This window comes from Centrocercus urophasianus, unplaced genomic scaffold, assembly GCF_019232065.1.
Source record: "Centrocercus urophasianus isolate 14NV4802_14NV808 unplaced genomic scaffold, USGS_Curo_1.0 seq_17, whole genome shotgun sequence".
NCBI lineage: Eukaryota > Metazoa > Chordata > Aves > Galliformes > Phasianidae > Centrocercus > Centrocercus urophasianus.
The window spans coordinates 15,129,584-15,151,665 of record NW_024884722.1 but is presented as its reverse complement, the minus strand read 5'-3'; the positions used below and the strand labels follow the sequence as shown (position 1 = coordinate 15,151,665).

The window sequence follows — 22,082 nt, the reverse complement described above, 5'->3', positions numbered from 1 at the left end:
AAAAAAAAAAAAAAAAAAAAAAAAAAGGAAAGGCTGAGACACAGTAAATGAGTACTCTCATTAAGTTTTCAGGCCTGATCCATCGAACCTCCAAGTGTCACATGTAGGGCAGGAGATAAATGACAACATGCCTAAGCCCATCTGGAGTTAGGCACTGGGAAAACAGTCTTGTTCTCGTTGTCTTACTGTAGGGTTAGCAAGAAAACCAATTGATTTTCCAGACAAATTCATTTTTCTTGTTTTTTTTTTTTTTTTTTTCTTCAGTCCCACAACATATGGACCTAATGGCATGAGAAGACTTACAATAGATTCCACTTGTCTATGGAATTCAGCAGATGAATAGATGACTCCCCCTCCAACCCACATCAACAGCTTTTTGTTATTTGTTGTTCTTCCAGTCCCAGGAAGAAAAGTTATGTTTTCTCAATAATGTCAAAGAATTTTAGGTAAACAAAACACTGCAAAATGTCTGAGGAACGACAGTTGAGAGTTTATTTTGCTAGCATAAGGCAGAAATGATGCAACCTGTTTTATCAGATGACATTCTCTCCAGCTGCAGAACTCATGACAAAAAGTTGAAGGTACATTATTACTCAGCTTCTCCTTCGAAAGACAAAAAACAACTCTGCAGAAGACAAATTATATTACCTCTTAATTAAGAGCCTGTCAATTCTTATACAGCTTTAATTTCACAGTGAACTTCTTTAACACTGTAAAGAACAGAGAATTTTTGATAAAAGATAAAGATAAGTATCTTTAAATAAGTATATCATTAGCTTTCTACTTCTCTTTATGAATGAAGCTGGAGAGCACAAATCTGCAAGGAATGGTATTACAGCACACAGAAGACTGTGAAGAAAAGAAAAAAACAATAAAGGTAACATCCAACAAATCCATCCTTTTTTATCTATTAGCCAAGCCAAAGCAGAAAAACGCAGATGCAGAACACTGGTGTTAAAAGTTCTACATACCTTTTATGAAATTTGCCTTACATATGATTGTTCCAAATGGTTTTAGCTCTTTAGATATTTTGGAACATCTTTCTCTACCAAGATATGCATTTGCAACGTGCTAAGCACTTCAGTTCTTTCACTGAGAAAGAACTGTGCTGTTTTCATCATAACCATTCTGTATGATTTGATACAAACCATCCCTGGAAAGCTGCTCCTTGATGAAAGGATAAAATATTCCCATGAAAAATTATTTCCTCTGTGAACACAAATGGGAACTCTCCAGCTCATAAAATTACTGGTGAAAAGGAAGGAAGACTAAAATTCAGGAGATCATTTTAGAAGGATTCATAAAAATAGGCTCAAGTCTAGCCTGCACTTTTTATACCTGACAAAGACCACTGAAAATGCTGTTAGTACAGGCCTTAACATTTTCCTTTTTGTATATTGCCCAGTTTCTAAAGTTTCACATGTACTGAGTAAATTTTTCTCTTACCTTCCAAAAATTCACACAGGATAAACTATAACCTAAATTCAGTACCTAATACAATTACAAAGCTACAAACAGAACAGGTGGAGAAAATAAGAATGCAAATAACATCTTCAAAATAAGAACTACTTAGAGGAATTCTGAGGAAAAGCTTTCTCTGAGCTTCTGTATCTCTCTCCACACTGAGCAACTCTCAACTGCCACAAGTACAAGGCTAGATGAAACAGCCTCCACTGCATGACCTTCCCTGACCTTCCTCTTTCAATGAACTGGGTAAAGATAAACTGATAAGTACACCAGTCATTCTTCAAAACATTTTTGTGTATGCACTCATTTCTCAAGGCAGACACAAATACATGGCAATCCTGTTATCAGTAATACTAAATAAAAAACATGAAGTATCACAACTACCAAACATTTTCACACTCAAAGTATTTGGGAAACTTTTACTCCTTTTTACTGTCTGATTTTTTGTTCTTCTGAGCACCACTGAGATTTATGAAGAAATTATAAAGACAACTTTCTTCACAAAAAGACCAAAAGCAAACCTAATTCTAAAAAATAAAAAATGATCAGAATGATTTTCTAAAATATCATCTACGAAGTTCACATTCCTAAGTTTCTTGACTTTTTTTTCTCCATCAGTCTTTCAACCAGTTTGGGCAGAGTTGGTAGTTTGAAGATTTCAGTTTTAACTTTCTACAAAAAAAAAAAAAAAAAAAAAAAGAAAGAAAGAAAACATAACAAAAAACTTGACTGGAATAAACTGCCAGACAGGACAGTGTGGGATGTTTCACTCAGGCAATGCAAAAATATTAGATTAAGATCATAAAATGAGCTGTCAACCATACAAGGCTACAACATTTTTAAACCATCCAAGAGGTCTCTCGTACACATAAGTAGCTAGACTCAAAGGTAGCTTCGCTTCTCTTAAACATAAATGCTAATTTTATATCAATCTAATTTGTATTCTTCTGACCTAACCGGTTTTTAGACAGCTGCTGCTATTTGAGAACAGCTAAACCAGAATTATTCAAATGACTGCTCGCAGTGAGATTAAGATTTTCATCTGATTCCACCTACTGGTAGGAATACAGCTTTCTGCGACCATGATGATGGTACAAATAAGCAAAAAGTCCTTTGCGCACAATCTTACATAATTAGTAGAAAGTAAAATGAGAGATCAGGTATTTCCAACATGGAATTTCATATTTTACTTAAAAAATATGCTAGTTAAGACATTTATAATATGTCAATATATTTTTTTTCATTTTGTTTTGTTTTTTAAATACAATGCAGGACTTTACTTAGCAGGCAAAGATGTAGAACATTTTTTCCTTTCAGTTTCATAAGTTTTCAATTTTTATTTATCTTCACCATACTTCCCCATTTTAGAAGAAAACTGCTTCTATTTTTTTTTTTTTTAATATGAAGAAAATAATCACCTGAGAATTTCCAGGCGCTAGTAGATCAATGCCTAACTTAACGTTAAGCTTCTGTGCACTGGCACCTTGAAGAAATTATTCAATTCTTAATAAAAACAACAAAAAGAAATCAGCAGACTATGTAACAGTATTCCCTCTCATCTTATAAAATACAAACCTACATTCTCACAGGCTGCATCAAGGCTTGACAGAGGTTTTTTTAAAGTTTCTAAATGAAAATTGCATTTTTGAAATACTAAACATCAAAGATTGAGAAAAAAAATCCATTTTAAAATTTGCTCTTACACAACTTATTTTACTTTGTGTGCACTGCTCTTTACATGAAACGAGTTTTACAAAAGCAACAATTTCATAAATACAGTTTTTTAAAGGTTTTTCAAATACATGCTAACAGTACATATTAGGCAACAAAACAAAGCAAACTGAATAAATCTTTTATATTCATATAATTTGATTAGAATAAATCTTTTTGTTTATATTCACATAAACATAACTGCCATGACATAAGACTCTATCCAAAAGAGAAATGATGTGTGTCCAAGCCATATAAGCATAAAAAGCCTTAGATGTTGGCTTCACAATGGCCAAATTCACCTCAGGGAAAGATTATTTTGTCTGGTTTGCAAAAGAAATGCAACAAAATACCAAATTCCTCATTTTAAACCACTTTGTGCAGACTCTCAATGCATTTTATTGTCATTATTCTTCTAAATAATTGGACCTGGACTCACTGACCTACACTTTACAATACAGCCTATAAAAAGATATAGGGCAAAGACCTACCTCCCTAACTGTACCTCTTCAACTGGAAAACAGCGATAAATAATTGCATAAAATTTGTTTGGCCCAGTAGGATTTGTGGCACAAAATGAAATAATCTGATTCCAATGTAGCATACACGCATGTCTGAAAAAATGTCTTATTCATGGCCACGTGAATAAGTATGAATCTGGAGCCACACCAACAGTTCTCCACTTAACATGTGCTTCCCACCAAGCAAAACAGTTAGAAGCAGGGTGAAGTTTGTGTATGCTGTTTCTCCACAAAGTACTTGACACAGACTGTGCCAAAGACTGCTTTGGCAGTTTCAGAAATAAGCTGTAGCAGTAAGGTGCAAACAAACAGTAACTGCAATTTCTCCAAATAACATGAACATTTGTTCTTCTGGACTTTTAAACATTATTTAACTTTGAATGTTAAAAAATACACTAGTTACAAGAAGAGTAACACAGCCATGAAGTTTGGAGTCACATGCAAGAAATCTGTTGAGTCTACTGGATGTAAATTTATTGTCAAGAAGTATCTCTTTAAATACTTCTGAAGAAGTTACTTCCCATCTTAAAACAAGCCACGGACATTTCCATGTGCTATTAAATCTCCGTCTTGTTTGTGCACCATGACAGAATTAATAAACCCCCATGGCCAGGAATGTGGTGCAGCACAGCACAGACACCTGAACTGGCTCTGTGAAATCAGAAGCACACAGATCCACCAGCACTACCTGGTTTTTCTGTCATGCCACAATTCAGCTCTCTCCCTGCCATTACATTAGCTAATGGAAGCATCACAGTACACAGTATGGTGAAGACAATTCCATGTCACACATGTACTGATTACAATGTACTTGAGTTTAGATTATTTTCTGATTATAAGCATAAACTTGCTTTTATTTGATCCAATCTTTAGTAAATCACAGTATGAAAGAGTGTCAATTATTTTTTCTATTTTTTTCTGATGTGCTAAGGATAAGCTTAGAAAAAAGAAAAAAAAAGTGAATACACTAGGTTTGATCACTCTAAAGAGAATTAAAAAAAGAGGCAGTATATCTGTCTCCCTGTGCTTACCAGCGCATTAGATTCCTCTATTTCTGCTAAAATAGAGAAAAATAAAATTTTCCCCCAATATACATTCTCTAACAGAATAAATATACATTGACTGCTCCGCTGCTTGTTACCTCACACTGCATCTACTCTGTAAACAACCCTAAAACATAAATCCTAAAGTTACATGTCAGTTTGTGTGAAAAAAAACAGTATTTGAACGCTGGCTACAGTTTTCTCTGCATTTGCCTAATCCAGAGTTTTCAAACACACCCACTAACAAATCTAACTTTTTTAAAAACACAGCTTTCTGTATAAAACTACGCTTCAAGAAAACATGCACTAACTGCTGCGGAAAAAAAAAAATCACCTGCAGGGAATGGAATCTGAAGGCCACTGTAGGATATGACCTGCCCACTCTTGCCTGCCATGCTGGTGCAGACACAGAACAACATACAGCCTTTTTCAAAGACCAGATCAGACAGATCATCATTTGTAGCGAGGTAAGAACTTCAGTAAAGAGAAGATCTTTGGCTGGTACACATTTTTAAACCATTAGAATTAATGTTTAAATTGAGTAAAAATTGTTATTTTCTACTTTGGTTGGAGTAAGACATGATACACTAATCATACATCACTGTGAATTTCATTTGTGTTTGAAAAAAAACACAGGAATTTCATTTTCACATTTTTACCTTTACTTCTGATTACAGGAATACCCAACAATGCCACCTACAAAGTAATAACACAGCATAATAGAGAAATTTATTAACATCGCTAATAGAAGCTGCTTTTTAAATCTACCAAGATTTCAAATAAAACTGTACAAATAATTTTATCCACCAGATGGCATATGCCTCACACTTTTCTTCTAATAAAGTTGTATCAGTGATGTGCGAAGAACAGAATTTTCCAATTTTTTCTTATGTCCAAACTTAAGTAACAGAAATTATAAAGTCTTTCGAAAAATAAAAAGACGTGCTGTAGCCTAGTAATTATTAATTAATGAGTTCTCACACAAATGACACACAGTCATGAGCTACCTTGAATTAGATTGAATTAGATTGAATTAGATGCTAATAGAGTTCTACCATGAAAGTTTTACCTGCAAAGCCCTTCAGAGATGTAGTTCAAGGTAAAGATGGTAGAAAAATCTTTTTACTACTATTGTTTACCCAAGTTCTCAAATGAAATTAGACATATTGCAAGAGAACCACCATAATACAAAGAATTGATCATTGTTATTTACAATCTGGATATTTGCATCTAAGTGCGGATGCACAAAAATTTGCATGTAAACCAGATCTATTTGGAGAACAGTGATGACAATGATATTGGAATCTAATAGATACAAATATTCTCAACATTTTTGGACAGTGTTTCATTGGAATTCAGACAGATTTGCTCAAACTGGTCTCTTATAAGTGAACTTCTCAATCCTTAAGACTTCTAAATGTTGCAGGTCTGATTATGAGAAGTACCAGGCAACCAGCATCTCTAAAATAAGGGTAGTTTTATCCAGTATACTAATCATGAATCTTTTGTGTCTAAATGCCTGTACTTAAAAATTTTGGTTGTGACTTTTTTGAATAGTATTTTAAAGTACTGTACTGAAAATTACTACATAAATAAAACTTTTCCATCATCCGTCTCCTGTTTGGGAGGATCACTTCTGATAAAGAGTAGTTCTGATCTCGTTGCTTTCATTGACAGATGTTGCTCAGATCATAAACAACTCTACATCGAATGAGGCTAAGACAAAGACCTGATGTTAGACATCATGTCAACAGCTGGCAGGACAGTAGCAACCTGCACTGCTGAACCTCTGAACCAATGACCTGCAAAATCTCGTGGCCTCAGAGCCAGCTGATACAAGCCAAGTCCTACCACCAAATTTGCCTTCAGCAGGAGCCAACAATTGCTTTTATGCCCTTTAGTTATACCTAGGTGTTATGGAAGATTAACAGCTAGATGAGATGTTAAGAAGCTTATTAATGAGAATAACCTCTTTTTACAAAGATAGGAGAAAAACAGTAAAACAGGCAATATTTTTCTATAAACAGGTTATTTGTAGTAGAGACAAACTGATTTCAGTGACTTATTGGCTTGCTTAACATTAGAAAAGTATAAAGAAAAGTAAGACTGCTGAATGCTCAGTGGCAACAACACTCAGCCACATTATTGAAACAATGCAGTTTCAAATTTCCCTTTGATAACTTGTCAGTGCTTACTGCATTTTTAATTTTACAGGCCTTCCTTCTTGGAGGGGAGGGGAACTGGAATGAGGCAGAATGAAGCAACTATCAAGAAGATTGACAAAAAAAAAAAAAAAAAGCTTTCAATGTTACTCACTAATTAATCTAGTCTTCACAAGTCTCTAAGACTCATGTCTTAACATCCTGGCCTGATAAACATCTAGAAATCCAAATTTGTTTTCCTATCCCACAGGCATACTGTGCCATCCAGCTCCTTTTCACTCAGCAGCTGTGGCTGCACGGTGACCAGTTTTACTGGAGATGGACTGTGGCTCAAGGACTTGCAGGCTACTCAGTGTCAAGACACCAGCATGCCCAACAAGAAGGCCATAGGGACAAAGGCAGGAAAGGTGAAAGGCAGAAGGTGAAAACTATCTAGACTTCAGGTTGCATGGCAGAGAAGGCATGGGCACAGAGGCATGACCTAGACTGCAAGATGATGATACAATGCTTAGTAGAGGTTTATTCTAAAATTTAGACTTAACAGCAACTATCCTTCTGTTTTTCAAAGAAGATATCAACTCACAATGTTGCCTTAGGTTTGAGTCAACATAATATTTATCAATAGAACATAAAGAAATTAATCCCATCTCATTCAAAAGCTACAAAATCTGAATCAGCTCAACTGTAGATCCAGTCATGGATTTCTAAACTGTGATGTGTATACTTTAATTGTTACCTAGGCACCCAAACAACTTTTCCTGCATATGCATGTTAAATGTTCTTCTTGCCATGACACATGCAATATATGAGCAAAATCAGCTTAGGAGCTTTGCCCCTCATGTGAGAGAGATGAAAGCCTTTAAGTCTAAAAATTATGGAAACTTGAGATACCCATGTTGAATTTTTTTTATAATCCTCCTCTTAAGGACTTTCAAGAAAATTTGATAATCTAAGCTTTCCAAAATTCTAATTTGCAAAGATACTTCATTTGTTTCCCAGAATTTTAAACCATTTTTTTCACAGACTCTATGATTTGAAATTCATTTGCTCAGCTTTCAGATTTGAATTTTTTAAGCCAACAACTAGTTTTAAGAAATATGTTATTTTTATCCGATACTTTCCATAGTAAATCATATTCCAAGGGAGGAGGGGGAAAACAAAACATCACCATAAAACATAATCTAATGAAAAATGCAAGAAGCCAGGAAAATAGCCCAACTGCCTCACATGCTAGCCCTTGTCACACCAACCCCTGACAGAGTACTTCTGACCATAATGGTTTAGAAAGCAAATGATGACTGATAATGTCTCTCCAAATTCCTTCAATTTTGCTAACACTTCCACTTGGAAGCACAATCTTTGTACATAACAATTGTGATAGTAATAGCATTGGTCAACATATTTCTTATTTCCAAAGAAAAACAACAAAACATTCAATTTTTATTAGGACTGGAAATAGGATTTTGTTGTTGGCTTTTTCCTACCATTTTTTCTAAATTTCCGAAACTCAAAGGACCTTTTGTCAACTCCCTTTTATTTTTCTTCCAACTTTTTCATAGAACACTGGCTCCTTTTCATTACATTCTTTCAGTTAACTACCTTTTATATCTCATTAGTAAATTCTGCCCAGTACTGTTAAATCAGCTTCCACTTCTTTTACTTAATGAAAAAGGTTTTTTTCTTTTTTTGTTCTCTTGGATCCACTGAGTCACAGCCACACGGGTATTTTCTGTGATTCTGCTTTCATCTTGGCTATTGTGTTTCTTGGCAAACTGGAGAAATTAAAATTAGGAAGAATGAGAGGAATCTGATCATTAACACTTAACGTAAAGATTAATGAGTAAATACCTATTTTTCCCCTGATGAGTACAACAGAAAAAAAGAAATTACAAATGTACTATTCTCTACAGTATTATGATGAAATAGACATTTAACTTCAGCCAAAAATACCAGCTCTTTTGGAAAGTCAGTTCCAGCCTAGAAGTGTAATACTACAACCATGTGCATATCAGTTGTCTAATGTGAAGTCTAAATGTCGTTTAGTTCACTGAAAGTTTCAATGAAAAAATCCCCAAAAGACCACAAAAAGAAAAGAACCACTCCCCATTTTCCTTTCAAGATCTAGTGAGAATCTCTTTGGAAACCTTCCTGGTAAGAAAGACTAAAATGAAAGAGCAAGTCTTAGAGTCATCCACCAAAAGGAAAGGAGGGGCCTGAAAAGACCACGGGGAAAGACAGAAATAGGGGAGCAGATAGGGGACAGACAAAAAATAGTCATGGGTTACAGCGCCTTCTTCAGGGGAGTGAGTGGTTCTGGAGCTTGGACCTTCACCTCAGACAAGGCTCTTTCTCTACTATTAATTGATAAGAAGGTCAGTGATCTAACAGGTAAAAAAAAAATTAAAGTCCTCATCAAGGGAGTGAGTATCACTGGCCATGGAAATTGACATACTATTGACTGCCTCTGACAGTGTGCGTTTCTGTGACATCTGAGGGTGCAGATTAAATATCATCTGGTCACTTAGGTTACAGGAAGGATTAAAACACAGCAAGAAGAGGGCAGTCTTTTCATTACTATCTACATGTAGTAACCAGAAAGGTGTTTATGACTCATTTTAATATTTTTAGAAAGATGTCTTAATACAGGACAAGAGATATGCTATCTGAACATGTAGTAACTTCACCAGGAACAAAAATAATAATGCACAAGCCATTCACAGAATCACAGAATCACCCGAGTTGGAAGGGACCTCAAGGATCATGTAGTTCCAACCCCCCTGCCTAGCAGGGCCACCAAACACACACATTCAGATCAGGTTGCCCAGGACCCTGTCCAACCTGGCCTTGAACACGTCCAAGGACGGGGCATCCACAACCTCCCTGGGCAGCCTGCTCCAGGGCCTACCCACTCTCCTTGTAAAGAACTTCCCCCTAACATCCAACCTAAGCCATTGGTAACAGAAAGGTAATATCTCAACTTTTGCTCGATCTCCCCTGGTAAAGCTGCCCTGCTTTGTTCTGCAAAAACATGTGTATGAACTCAGTTCTAGAATTCAATTAAAATTACAAAAATGAACATGCTCTCTACCACAGTCAGCCTTAAAACTAGGGGGAGGTGAGGGAGAACAACTATGATTCAATGGTAACATCATCGTGTAGATCATAGATCAGATAAATCAAAATATTCCCATATGGACAAAAAACTTGGAACTGCTTGAAAAAACTCAGTCTCACACACCCAAATTCCCCACATAAAGTTTCACCCTGCTGTTTCTGATGATGGATTGATTTTCCTGTATCAGGAGTTCCTTGTGCATCAAAAAGTTTGTAATCTGTGAAAGAACTTCTAGGAAAAGCAAACAAAACTCCATCTTCTGAATTTCACCTTAACTTTACTTGTAATTGTGTCCAACATATTTGTTTCAATCTCCTGTCATTTTAATAGGGAATTTTTATTCTGAAACAAACCACTGATGCATTTATCTTCTCAGCAGCTGAACCACTGAGAGGAAAAACAGGAAACAGCTGGTCAAGGCTAAAGTGCAATGAGAAACGGGTTCAAAACTAAAAAATGTGTCAAAAATGATCATAATTTACAAAGGCTTGATTTGGAAACATTGCAAATCCATGGCAAAGAAACAATGAGCAAGCTAAACAAAATATGAAATGATTCACAAATGCCTGTTAATGATGAAAGCCTGAAGAATTTTTTCTGCTCAAAAAACGCATTTGAGTTGTTACAAAAGTCAAGTCCATTTCCCACTCACTATTAAAAAAAAAAAAAAAGAGAGGAGAAAAAAGAAAAAAAACTTGATAACTAAGAAAAAACACCTATTTCCATCTATACTGCTAGAGAGCAAGAAAATCAATACACTGCCACTTTAAATATGAACCATCCTATACTTCCCACCTGTTGGTAACCTCTACACATCTTCCAAGTATTTCAACTTTGGTGCCAAAGAGTGCAAAGCCTCCTTTCACAATCATGGCGAAACACAAGAAGTCACTGGATTTTAAGTTCCAAAAGGATATGTAAGTTAGCCAGAATACAAGTAAATTTCCAAATATATGAATGTTTATGAAGCACTCTTTTTCCCCTTTAAGAACACACACATTTAAAAAACACAAGTCACCCAGTGCAATCTTAAGGCTGTAAACAACAGAACAGAAATCTAATGTTATGGTTCCCATGGCAACTGCAAGGTGCTTATATAAAATAAAATATCTTACATACACACAGGGTCAGAACTACAACTGCACCAACTTTGTAGCATCATGCTCTAAGTCTGCAAATTTACTCAAGATAAATTCCTAACGGTTTTCTCTCAGGGGTCCTTTTCTTGTTCCAGCTCATAGTAACGCCTAGAACAATTCTCCACAGTTTGAATACTTTCTTATGTTTCTGCTGAAAGATAAACTATTCAGAATTATCACTCAGGCATAGAGAAGAATCTAAGTGTTGATTGGCCACATACTGAAAGAAAAAAAAAAAAAAAAAAAAAAAAAAAAAGGCAGTGACATTGGCCTTATTTGCTTTCAAATTAACAAACATTAACAGTCGGAAATAGTGGGAAAAGCAGTTCTTAGGTTGGTTTTTAACTATTGGAAACTTAAGGTTCATCTCTTCTGCAGACTACAGTGTAGCACAGAGCTAACTAAGGTTATTAAGGTAAAAGAAAATTTAGCCACAGTAAGGAAGTGTTTGGGAGCAATTTGTCTTCTCCAACTCCTGAGTGCAGTAACTACCTGCCTCTAAGTCTACAGAACAGATGAGATCATTGTTTGTTTGTAAGGCAGCCAGGACATCAAACTCGAGCCCAGAACGAGGGCTTCCAAGTAGTCTGCACAGTAAAAATGCATGCAACGGATGCTTACCATAGGGGTTCCATATGCACATTTATACAGATATTTTTGTTTTCATTTGTAGGTATAAAACAACTACTTAATATTAACTTGGTGAACAGCTTGTTTTTAAAATGTTTGATGTAAAATTATGGATCTCTTGAAGCCAGCAGCTCAGCTCCATCTTGCACATGCTTCTTTTTCTCCCTTCAGTCACACTACTTCAATAATATATTTTAAACAGATTTCAATATGATGTTGTAATATGAAACTAGTGCAGTTAATAATACAGCCTTTGTTTTGCTCAGGTTTTACTAATGAAGGCCAGTGTCTGCTGATTGCTTGAAAACAATTTTCACTGTCAAGAGAATAATATCAAAATAATCATGGGGTCTACAAGAATTAACTTAAAATATGATAAAAGCATATGCTATTATGCTTTTATTACAGAATTGAAATCTAAATTTTTGCAATAGTCAACTGACCTTACAGTTACTGGAAAAGCTAACTTTAGAAAAAAGAAAAGACTTTTATTGTCACAGAAGTGAAATTATTCAGAGTCCCGCAACCAGTGATTTTAACATAAAACCAAGGTTGTTTTTTGTTGTTGGTTTAGTAGGTTTTTTTTTTTGCTACTATTGCACAATACTCCATACTGCAATGGCAAACTTTTGTGTAGGTATATCCTTATTTATAACGCTAAGGAAATCCTAACTTCAAAATAGCAAGAGTTATAAATCCAGAGATGAAAAGACTCTTCTGAATTTCAAACAAATGAGAAGGCAAGAATATGATCTGTAAGGAAGAATGAGTGCAAGCCAAGCCAACATACTTTCCTCTCTCATACTCAACCAGGGGATTGATGAGTGCATCTAAAAAAACGAGGCTTCAATCTCACTTAAAAAATGACTGTATCCAGATAGTTTCAAAGTTTAAAAATGGATACTGCCAAACAATTTGCAGCTCTGTCTGATACATATGTTTTGCAGGGAAGGAACAGCTTTTAATTGTATAATTTTCTAGTCAAATTACTAGAAGAAAACCTAAAATGTGGTTTCAAATGTTAGAGTTGTTTGTTTCTAGCAATGCCCCACTTCCGACATTCCGAATGAAAGCTGTGTGCTGTCTCACTGCCCTGAGTCACCCCAGCCCAACTGCTGCACTGATGTAATTGGCTCTGGTTGGTGTGGGAGCACCCTCAGAGCCTTCTTGTCCCTTAACAGTCCAGTTCATATTCAGTTGGATAGTAACTGACAGCTGGATTATGTTCAATTCTTTTTAAGTTGTCACCAGCCCATACTTTCAGCTAAAATTCTTTGCAATCAGGGGCTCACAACTGTATGATATCAAATCACTAAGTAGTTGAATAGCCTTATATCTCATGAAGGACGCCTTAAGTATTGTGGCAAGTATCATTTTACATATTTTTATTGACATTTCACATGAATAAGGTACACATCTTCCAATTATTGTCAAAGAAAGCTTATCCCATTTTATAAAACTTTTCAAAATGTCCCAAAAAGACTGTGAAAAAGCAAAATAAACTGAAAAACACACGAAATCTCCTAGGTCCAGATTTTAGTTATTCACATGCCAACAGAGAGACCTTCATATGGCATAGTTTTTATTCAAGCATACCAGAGTAGTAAGCAACCCAAACTTTTCAACAGTTCATGTAAGTAATGAAGATAAGTTAGTTTCACCTGAGAAAGAATTCAGAAGCACATCCAACTTTAACACTGTAACACTCCAAAATGAACACTTTAATATGCAGCACAGAGATTTTCTAAAACAGATCTTCATGCTTCTTTACAGTTAATGAACAGTCACTAGAAGGAAAGTCAGAAAATGTGGAAAAACTGAAGGCATAGTATATTGCTCTTGCCAAGACTCCCACACTATTGGCTCTGACTACCTAAGTATGCTCACAGCTAAAACTTATTGTTCATCATTTGGCCCCAGACTGTTAAAGCCATAAGTCAGCTACAAAATAACACAACGTATTATGAGATTTATCTCTAACTCTATCACACATTATAGTAATAAAGTACAGGTAAAAAAAAACCTCAACAGACAGAGGCTAAATTTTCTATTTTTAAAGCTACGCTGAACTGAAGTAATGCAACCCAAAGCAAACATAAGCATAGAACTTAATTTAACAAAGTTCAATTTATTTTTACAGCACTTAGTGAAGGGAAAACATAATTTCATTCCTATTTGGCTTCTCTTTTGCTTCTTTTTCTTTTTTCTTTTTCTTTTTTTTTCCCCCAAACAGTCAATTTTGCTAACAAACTTTTTTCTTTAAACAAAATACTAACTTCTATTCAGAAACAAAGAAATAAAAACTTAGACAGGAAACAGCTTATCCATATGTGCTAACTAGTTTAGCATATTCATATAAATCATTAAACTAAAAGCATGACAATATTAATAACAGGCAAAATCCTTAGACACTGACAGAAAAAAATCACTGTCAAAGTGGAAGCGAATCTCTGCCATTTGCAGTTATTTGCTTTATGTCATTTATTTCTTGTAAATGTTAGACTCCGTATTTTGTTTGCAATGGGGAAAAAAATTCGAAACTCAAATCTGTCAAATCCACAGTAATTGTGGAGTATCAGTTTCCTAAAACTATAACATAAAAAGTGTTACATTTTTGGTATGCATTCAAACTCAGAGAAGGGAAGGAAAAACAGTCAATTTAAAGAATTCCATCTTTTCCATGTGGAGCAAGGAGGAAAGAACTACGAGGAAACAACATAATTCTATCAGAATAATGATATCACAGTAAACCAAGATCTGAAATTTCTACAGGAACAACTAAAAGAAATGAAAAATCACAAGAATTGAATGTTTTTTGGCTGCTTTGTGGTTTGGAAAGCTCACAGAGTCTGGTAGAATAATTTCACCCACACAACTCCTATCACCAGCTAATTTCTTGTGGCCACACACCAGCTAGCGTCTGTTCTAGGACATCATACCAGCCATCTCAGTGAACCACAGCACATTTCTGAAGACATTTATACTTCTTTGTATTACCATTAATACAGAGGGTAAGGCAGATGCTTCCAAGTTACTGTTTCACTTACAAGTTTGCAGTAGGCGACTGCGAGGCACCCCATCGGGATGTGACGTGGCAGGACCTCCCCTTAGCATAGATCTTCTAATTACATAAATTATGTTTTGAATACAATGGAAACATACATGTATCTTTCAAGATACTAATAGGTTAAAAAGAGCGTTGAACTATACTGACAATTAAAGGTTACTAGTAAATCCTACACTGGATAAAAGCAGCCATATATATATTTATTCTTATGAACATACAGGATTACAAACCCTTCCTTTGATCACAAAGACATAAGTTCATGTTAGCATTTCATGTAAAGTGATCCAGTATTTAGTTAGTGCAGTTGGTTGTCAAAACAGTCAAAAACAGATGTTACTTCCACGACTGACAGCAATATACCCATCTGGCACCATCTATCTGGAAATTCATTTCATAAATGCCCGTAAAAGAAGGCTGAAAATTCTAAAATCAAAATCAAATTGATGTACGTAACTTGTATTTTCAGAAATGCCACAAAGGTATCCAACAAAGATACACCCACTGGAGTGGGCTGATAGCTCTCTGGAAGGGGGAAAAAAAAAAACAACAAACAAAAAACAAACAAACAAACCTTAAATGGGATGAGAATCCCATTACATTATATTAACTTTCTTAACTTATTTAGAATTTGCAATTAACTTTAGGTTTAAAACTTCAGAGAAATGCCATACGTTGAACAGAAAAATATTTGTGTCTGACTCTGTGTATTTCAAAATATTATCCAAGATTAGTATTTTAAATATCACATTAATTCACAGGACAATAAAAACTTTGTATCTACAGAACCTTTTCTCCCTACTTAACTGTTTTGCTAAGAGATGTCACCAACTCTAGATCAACTTTATGGAAAAGTAGAATTCTTATTATAAGAATCCTTAAATAGTCATACGTAATCAAAAATCCTTACAGTGCATTGATATGAATCAAAAACCCCATGCACACACACACACACACACACACACACACACACACACACACAAAACCAACCAACCAAACAAACAAACAAAAAACAAAAACCAGATGCTGAGTTATTATAGCAGATGATTAAATTAAGTATGAAATCTTAGATAAATCTAGTCTAAATTCATGTTTCTATGTGAAAGCAAACATGCAGGCAATTTAAGTTTTAAATGTTGCTATGCTGGTATTCAGCAGGACAATAGAGCCTAGCCATTATAAAGAGCGGGCAATGTATCACTGTGATAACTTTTATCCGACCAAAGTTCAGCCGGCCAGCAGAACTCTTGCTTCATGAAGCCGGAATTGTTGGCGTCAGCAATGTAACCATGCAGCAAAGATGGTCCTGGCCCTGCAAAATTAGCCTGGCTACAGAATTCAGCTATTACAAATTGCAACTACATTGTTACAGCTGCCGCCTGGAGATCCCGAGGTTGCCCACCTGGTTAGAGGGAGTCACCCAAGGGGACTCCAGAGCTTAACAGCTTGGTCAGTGGCAGGCCGGCCACTTCAGTCATAGGACTTTACCACTCCAGCAGTGCATCAGGAAAAAAGGAGGGGACTTCAGCACTATGAACTAAACATCTCACAGACACAGGTGATTCAGTGTTTCTAGAAACTCCGGCTTTTAAGCTTATACACTGCTAGTATGACGCAGCTGAGCTAAAGAAGCAGCTGCATTGCAGGAGGCCAAGCAAAGCTAACGCAAATGCTTACACTCTGTTTTCTTCCATAGCAAATTCTTCATATGTGGGACACTTCTACAATAGACTACCGTAAGGAGCCTGCACATCTTCACTGCTCCATCACTGAAAAGTAAATGTCCTTCAGATACAACAACTTTTCTTGTCTATTTGATCATAGTAAGCCTTGATTATATAAATATATAAATATATATATATTGCAACCATATATAGTTGCAAAAACTACATGCAAAATTTTAAAAATAATTTTACAACAAATCTTCTCTCTACATACAGTGCATAAACTAAGTTCATAGGAGTACAAATTTGCATTTTAAATATCTATATACAATAATTATGTGCTATATTAAAAATATACGTGTTTTTTATATAACCAAAGCCTCAGACCCACCTCCCTATGTAAGAAAGTAAAAAGAAATAGCAATAAAACAGCTCAATGTCTTTCCTTGATTAGCACTAGAATTTTTATGTAAGGGATATGCACAAATGAGAGCCACATTTTCCTACTTAAAACATAAAGGTCTCTATTGTTCCATGCTATGCCAGCACTGCTATGAAAACTTAATTTCTCTGACTTTTTCCCCTCGAGAACAGAAGCACTGTTCACTTAGCTGTTCCAAACAGAATGCATGCTCGAAGGGTGAGATAAGAGGAAAGGAAGAACAGATTACTATATTCATTTACTACTTATTGGTATGAAAGCTTCCTACAAATGATCATAATTCACTGAATTATTTTAACCCACCATGCATGTACAACAGGTCTGTGTATTTGTCACATCCACTGAGTTAATTTCCCTGTTTGTGTAAAAATATCTGTAAGGCTAATACAAGCCATAAACACAGAAATATTATTGCAGAAATAACATAACAGTAAAATCACAGGAAACAGACCAAATACTTGATTCATATTATACATTAAGAGATCAAATGCAGGGGTTAATAAGAAAAAAATAATATTTATAGTCACCACCTGGGGGGGGGAAGAACTAGAAATGTGCATTTAATTTTTTTTTTTTTTTTTTTACAAAAAAACACTCTCCACATTGTAGTTATATAGATTGTTTTGCTGTGCCTGTTAGTCCTCTATTATAGCAGAATGCTTCCCACTTAAGTAATTATTCAGCAAGAACATCATGTTTATTTCCAGGCTGGCAAAGGAACTCCTACAGAAATTGCCTAATTAATGGCCTCACACCCTAAAACAATTCAGTATGATGTGGCAGTGGTGTGAAGTGGTGAAACACTGATGCACATTAAAAGCCCAAGTCACATCAGAAATACCCAAGTCACATCAGAAATACCTCATGAGGAACCCTAAACACATCCTCACCTTTCCATACTTAGATGAACGGAAGTAACCCCAGACCTCATCCACAAAACTTCTCCCTTTTCCCTCCAAAAACAGCTTACAAATGAAATACAAACGCACTGTGTGAATATCTTGTAAGATAAATATGTGGCTCATATTAATTCCTTCATGGGAGTGTGACCACGCACCACGCAGTGAACATGCTGTGACAGCAAGTTTGTGCTTTCACAGATCAGGACATTAAGTGCCACAATAATAAGCAGCACTATAAACCTCCACCACCTGGCGCAAAACAAATCATACAGATCTGTTCGTGCAGCTTTTCAATTGCCTATTTAAATGGAAAAACATTTTTTGAAAGATACTAGGAGGGCAAAACTGTCATGGAGCTCCAGAGCCATCAAGTCCATTCAACTGTAGCACTGACAAAATGTCATGTAATCCATTTAACCAATTTAACAAATTCCACCATCATTCCACCATTCCACCATAATTCATTTTTCCACTGTTTCTGTCCTACTGAAGGCTGTTCCAGAGTCTCATCACTAACTGCTAGAAGCTTCTTCCAGTTCTCAACCTAAGTGCTTTAAGGACCAATTCATAAGCATAGCTGATTATCTCACCTTTACCATGGTTATCTTCCTCTCCCCAGATGTTATTCATACATCTCAACAAAGAATCACATCCTCTATTTTGCTAAGCTAAGGATCTTCTCATCTTACTCCTCCTGAAGCAGTTTCTCTTGCTGTGATCATCCTGCTCACTTTTCCTTCTCAGTAGTCACATTTCAGATTAATCCTTGAGTACCAACAGCCAAAATCCCCTTTATAAAATCCATTGACGATTACTTTATTTCTACCACAACAGAAAATCTTTCACTCTTTAATTCAAAATAACATATCCTGGATGTGCTATATTATTTCCACAACAACATTTGAGGCATTTATGATTTCAATTCTAAACTTAGAAAATTTTGTATTATTTCTTAATGAAATAAAAATTAGACCTACAACAGTGCATTATTACATATTATTTAACCACTGTATATATATATATATATACACACACATATATATATATATATTCAGCCAGAAGGATTGTAAATATCTGTAATTTTGAGAAAATACTTTATTTTTCAGAGTAACTATTTTTCATTATGATCTAACATTATGCACTTACCGTTAGATACAATTTATTCCAGGGAATGGTTATAGTGTTAATATCAATAATGAGAAACAAACCTATCAAACTTTTAATAAACATATATATGCATATATATTCAATTTCTGTATATAACTTATACAGAATGTATGTATGTATACAGAATGGATGTATGTATTAATGTGTATGCGTTTGTACATACAGACATGTATAAATATAAAATTATATGACATTTAGATTGTATATAGAAGGTATGTAATATGCAGGTATGGTATATGCTTATATATAAGTAATATGTATTATACAGAAATTCAGAATTTATATTTGTGTATCTATATAAAATGTGCATATGTATATATTTATAACTATACATATAGATATGCACAAGTATATCTTTAATATAAATCTAAAATTATGCATTTTCCCTCAAACCAATCTTAAACCCAAATGAGTTTCTAAGGATAAGACATCTTCTGAAAAATAGTGTTCAACGTAAGGTTCAGCATGGCCAAGTGAAATATCCTATTGTTACTATGTTTACTAATTGAAGGCATTTTGTTGAATGAAATGTCATCATGTTAGCAAGACTCTTATAAGTGAAAACAAAGAAATTATGAAAAGCTTACCTCATACCATAAAGAAGTCTCAAGAAAGGAATTAAATTCCCACTTTATTAAGCTCTGAATTATAGTTAGCTGTTCTGTTGTAATCCTAGAACGCTTCAAGCCACTGTTGTTTTTCTTCTGCTCAACATAATTCCAAGCAACAGCTCCAATGTGCCCTGAAGGTAAAGTTCTAACAATCGCTCTCGTTCCAGTATAAACTGATTTTTTAACCTCCTTATCATTTTTACAAAAACGTCTTATTAATAATGTGGAACGTTCCTTTTTGTTTCTAAAAAAATCCTCCTCCATCTCTTCTTCACAGTTATCATTGCAGTCTTCAAAATGGCTCAGAAAGGGCTTTGAGGGCATCCTTCCAGTAAAGTTGTTTCCAAAGAAGCTGTGACCCGAGCACTCTTTAGCCTTTCGTGGTGCTCTCTCCAGACAGAAGTACTTATCCCTTAAAGCGTCGTCATACAAGTGTTGCCCATTTTCATTCTCACAATTATTTGTCAACTCCACTAATGTGCAAGTGCATGCCGGGGAAGCAGTAGTGCTACTATTGCCAACACTTACTGGCTGTAAGCAGTCATTCAATATGAAGCCATTGTGCAATTTGCACAAAGCCTTTGATATATTCCTTTCACAAGCACAATGAAAGTGAAAAAAGGCTACTTCATCAGTATCACTGCCATCACTCTTATTTACTGCTGTCTGGCTTCTTAGTGAAGGTCCATTCATTTTCAACTGAATTTCAGCAAGCATAGCTCTTTCCAGTGAAACAGGAATTCCAGTTTCTAGGCACGCCTCTCCCCCTGCTAAAGGGCCACAAGATTTATACAACTGACCGTATTGGATATTGCTCTTGTAGTTCTTCTGCACAATGTTACAGTTAATGTTAAGAAATTGCACTGAATCAGAGACGGCGTTATTCCTCTTCCAGAAGCTTTCATTAATATTGTCATCGGTCATTTGTTTATTTGTCAAAGTGAATATTTTGGGCACTGAGCCCTGAAGACTTTCTTCTTCCAGCCTGTGTAAATACGAGACAGCGCGTGTGGTTTGCCTTCCTGGACTGGCAGTATGTCTTTTTATAACACTGGTGTCCAAAGCATTTTCAGTATTTTCATCTCCAGCTGACTGAGCAGGTATCACTTTACCCTGCACGACAGAGACCAGAACAGAAGCTGTCATCTCTTCAGAGGTCATCTTGACAGTCTTTAGCTGCTGAATGTGTGGTGGGAAGGGAGTGTCTACAAATCCTCACTCCATTATTTCTGCATAATAAAAGAGTGCTAAATAACCAAGAAACACATGATAAAACACATGCTGACTACTTGCTCCTTTTGAACCAGGGAAAAAAAGAAACAACTTTGTTGTTGTTATTTTACTGTTGGACTACAGGGCTCTCTTGGTTGTATGTTATTGGCAAGAAATGCAAACATTTTCAAACCAGCTTCTTAATGTACTACAGCTTTTCAACTTGTCTCTTCCTACAATTAATTCTTCTATATGTAGCACATACATTGTTGCCTTAGGTTGTAGAAGACCAAACACGTAATCCATGCCAAAAGATATACCCACTCAATAGTACATCCAAAAAGTTGAGGTTTTCTGTAAAGAAAAGAAAAAACATACATATTTTAAATAGAATCTATGGCATAAAGTCCATCATCACAGTTATGACAAAATAAATTGTTTTGGTGTAATGCAGCTTTTGTTCACAGTAACCTTTACAGTATTACTGCACAACCATGAACAAAACACAGTTTTCTGCCATAAGTTTATCACTGATAAAGTCAAGCAGGAAGGCAAAGTAAGTTAAAATACGAAACCATTTATAAAAAAAAATCAGGAAGGCTTAAAAATCAAAGCGATTTGACACGTAAAAACTATTTTATTACTATTCCTATATTACTCTCCTCAATTTACTATGATTAACATTTTATTTTAATCTTAGAATATCAGCTTTCATCCCTACTGGTTGCTGCTCTTCATCCAAAATTAGTTCGCCACAAATCAAAAGATAAAATGCACTCTTTAGTTAACAGGATATCTGATATGCCATTTTCTCATGAAATGAAATGCGAAAGTACAACTAAATGCAACAGTTTTCCAGCAATTGATCTCATGAGAAAGCAAAAACAAATTTAATGAAAAGTTACATTCAGCTACAAATATGATGATGTAAGGTTTGCCAGCATTCTTTCATTCAGAAACTAATTATAGTTAATGCATACCCAAAAAAAAAAAAAATAAAAAAAAATAAAACCAACCACAATGCAATTAAATCCTTAAAACAAGGTTTCAATTTTATTGATGTAACAATGGAAGAGATATGAGGGAGAGCTGCAAAGGAAAGTGACACTGACAGAACAAAGAGCCACAAGTTTCACATTCTCCACACATTACAACACTCGTGTGCATGCCAGAGCAGCACAAGGATGGAGACCCCAGTCCTGGACAAGAGGAAGTTTTATCATCAGAAATAAA

General features: G+C 35.3%; 1 protein-coding gene across 4 annotated transcripts in view; it reads right to left on the bottom strand.

Annotated features, from left to right (window-relative positions):
* PLCE1 (phospholipase C epsilon 1) overlaps positions 1 to 20,962 on the bottom strand; it is a 126,019-nt gene extending 105,057 nt beyond the window's left edge. For all 4 annotated transcript variants that reach the window (XM_042817883.1, XM_042817884.1, XM_042817885.1 and 1 more), the window contains exon 1: positions 19,614 to 20,962. In XM_042817883.1, the coding sequence (XP_042673817.1) occupies positions 19,614 to 20,798 (1,185 nt within the window). In that variant the 5' untranslated portion in view covers positions 20,799 to 20,962. The remainder of the gene's footprint in view (positions 1 to 19,613) is intronic.
* Between the last annotated feature and the right edge of the window lie 1,120 nt (positions 20,963 to 22,082).